Source organism: Notothenia coriiceps, unplaced genomic scaffold, assembly GCF_000735185.1.
Source record: "Notothenia coriiceps isolate Sejong01 unplaced genomic scaffold, NC01 NC01_scaffold00020918, whole genome shotgun sequence".
NCBI classification, from domain to species: Eukaryota; Metazoa; Chordata; class Actinopteri; order Perciformes; family Nototheniidae; genus Notothenia; species Notothenia coriiceps.
Window position 1 is genome coordinate 60,241 of NW_011353619.1, and position 2,690 is coordinate 62,930.

At 43.8% G+C, this 2,690-nt stretch overlaps 1 protein-coding gene across 4 annotated transcripts in view; it reads left to right on the plus strand.

Moving 5' to 3' along the window:
* Window positions 1–2,413, plus strand: part of nkx2.2a (NK2 homeobox 2a) — a 7,520-nt gene extending 5,107 nt beyond the window's left edge. For 3 of the 4 annotated variants that reach the window (XM_010779875.1, XM_010779872.1, XM_010779874.1), the window contains exons 2-3: window positions 174–498; window positions 1,155–2,413. In XM_010779875.1, coding sequence (XP_010778177.1) covers window positions 234–498; window positions 1,155–1,726 — 837 coding nt within the window. In that variant the 5' untranslated portion in view covers window positions 174–233 and the 3' untranslated portion in view covers window positions 1,727–2,413. The remainder of the gene's footprint in view (window positions 1–173; window positions 499–1,154) is intronic. The other variant, XM_010779873.1, reaches the window with a different exon arrangement.
* Window positions 2,414–2,690: the final 277 nt, after the last annotated feature.

Consider the following 2,690-nt stretch of genomic DNA (forward strand, 5'->3'; position numbering starts at 1 on the left):
CACTTTGGCATTCTTCCTGGACTTACAGACACTGAATCCTCTGCTCCCTGCTCAGGCAATGGTTATCCACAGTGGCTGCTTTCACTGTACTTCAGCGTAGAGCGACTCTTACTCGTCCAATTTCTCCTGAAACATCGCCTCTGCTTGTGTGTTTTTTTCTTCTTTCAAAACAGCGGATTGTCCGAAAAGCTGGTGCAGCAACTTTCCCCTGCATATTTCCCCCCCACCAGAATATGTCGTTGACCAACACAAAGACGGGCTTTTCTGTAAAGGACATTTTGGACCTTCCTGACACAAATGACGAAGAAGGATCTATCACCGGACCGGAGGATGACACGGAGGGATCGGAGACCACGTCTACGACAAAAACCACTGGAGTTTTGGTGCAAAGTCCTCTAGAAAACGTTCAAAATCTGCCTTTAAAGAACCCCTTTTATGACAGTAGTGAGAATCCTTACACACGATGGCTTGCTACTACGGACAGTATTCAATATTCATGTAAGTAGAGTCAAAGAATCCTTCCTGATCTTGTTGATAATGATTTATGTCATATATGTCCATGCTATGCGGTTAAATTAAGCCATAATTGATGGCATGCAGCCTCCTATTCCACCCTAAAGATGCCCTTGGGTGGCTTGCAGCATTCATCTTTATGCACCGAGCACTGCTGCGCTCGTCTTGAGGCGTTTACAGCTCAACAAATGCATGCAGTGTTTAGGCAGAACGCACTTTGCATCCTAAGATTTTGATCGATAAATCACCGTGGATAAAAAACAAAAACAAGGGTGCTTTAAGTTATTCAGAGTTTAAGCACGGTGTGAAATATAAGACTGCATTCTGTGGGGATTTACAGGCAGACAATGCACCTTTTAATGCTTCACTGACTCGCTCTGCTTGTGGAGATTTGGGCTTGAGAATATTTGTTTCTCTTCCATAGATTTAAAATGCACCAAAATGCCTCAAGTTTAATAATCAAGCCCTCTCTGTAGTTTACAAATGTGTGTAAGGCTGTTTTGATAGTTCATTAACAGGTTATTTTTGTTTTTACGCAGCAGCAGTCTTAATTAATGCATCCAAAGTTTTTGATTGGGGATTTTATGGATTGTGCTTATGATGAATGTCCCTGGGAACTTTGCATCATAACATTTTGACAGTGTTTCTCCCGTTTCTTGCCGCAGTGCACGGTCTCTCCGCCAGCTCTCAGGACTCGGCCAAGTCCCCGGAGCCGTCCGCGGACGACGAATCGCCGGACAACGACAAGGAAACTTCCAGCAGCGGCGGCAGCGACTCCGGCAAGAAGCGGAAAAGGAGGGTGTTGTTTTCCAAGGCGCAAACCTACGAGCTGGAGCGCCGCTTCCGGCAGCAGAGGTACCTGTCCGCCCCGGAGAGGGAACACCTGGCCAGCCTCATCCGCCTCACCCCGACCCAGGTGAAGATCTGGTTCCAGAACCATCGGTATAAGATGAAGAGAGCCCGGGCCGAGAAAGGTATGGAAGTGACCCATCTCCCTTCTCCCAGGCGGGTGGCCGTGCCCGTCTTAGTCAGGGATGGAAAGCCTTGTCACACTCTTAAAGCTCAGGACTTGGCGGCCACTTTTCAGGCCGGGATCCCCTTCTCGGCTTATAGTGCCCAGTCACTCCAACACATGCAGTATAACGCGCAGTACAGCGCTGCGGCGCAGTTCCCAGCACATCACTTGGTGCAAACGCAACAGTGGACTTGGTGAGAGAAATTATAGAGACTTGGCTTGGAGGCACGATAGGGAGTTTCACCACAAAGCAAAGAAAAAAAAATAAAACACAAAAAACAAAAGACTTTTCATTTTTGCAGCTTGACTCATATATATACTACCATTTTTATTCGGGGCTCATGTGTGCGCCGTGTTTACGTGTTTTCGTTAAGAGAACTGGGTCCGAACCTCTCCCTTATAGATTTTATTAAGAATGTCAATGCTCTTATTGTGAAATTATTTTGTAAAGTATGTTGTGTGTTGGTTGTAGAGATGTTTTCCTCTTTTTATTTTCTTTTGTCCCTTCGTGTTATTATCAGCACGTACGAACCACTTTATAATTATAGAAATTTTAATTTCTTGCTTCTTTTATGAACCGAAAAAAATATTTATGGCCATGAATAAACACTGGCAACTTTGCAGCTATTTTTTCCTTTTGTTTTATTTACTGTAAATATCTTGTGGCATATGTTTGCAACCTAGAGCTTTCGGGAGCATAAAGCTGAAGATCAGCCTCTATATATTTACACATTTTGAAAAAAAAACGAGGGAGTGAGTTTTGGCAAAAACGTTATGACTGCCGTGTCAGATCACATTATGTAAATAACAGCTGCGCGGTGTTGGCTAAATATCCCACATTTTTTACGAGGATTTTAAAATAAAATGCTGTGTGTCTGAAAAGAGGTTTTGCTTTATACAAGTGTCCTATATTTGATTTGATCATCTCTGAAAAAACATCGCTAGCAATCACAATGAAGGGCGAGGAGCTAAACGCTATTGTGCCACAGAATGGAGCTTGACTCTGGGAATAAATCTCCAGCGCACTTCACTCCGTTCCTTCTAAGAGAATTTAATCCGGAGAATATTTTTCCCCAATCCGAACACCTCACTAATAAAGAGGCTAAAGTCACTTGTGAAACGGGACTAAAATCCACTCACTTAATATAAGAGGGCTTCTCCA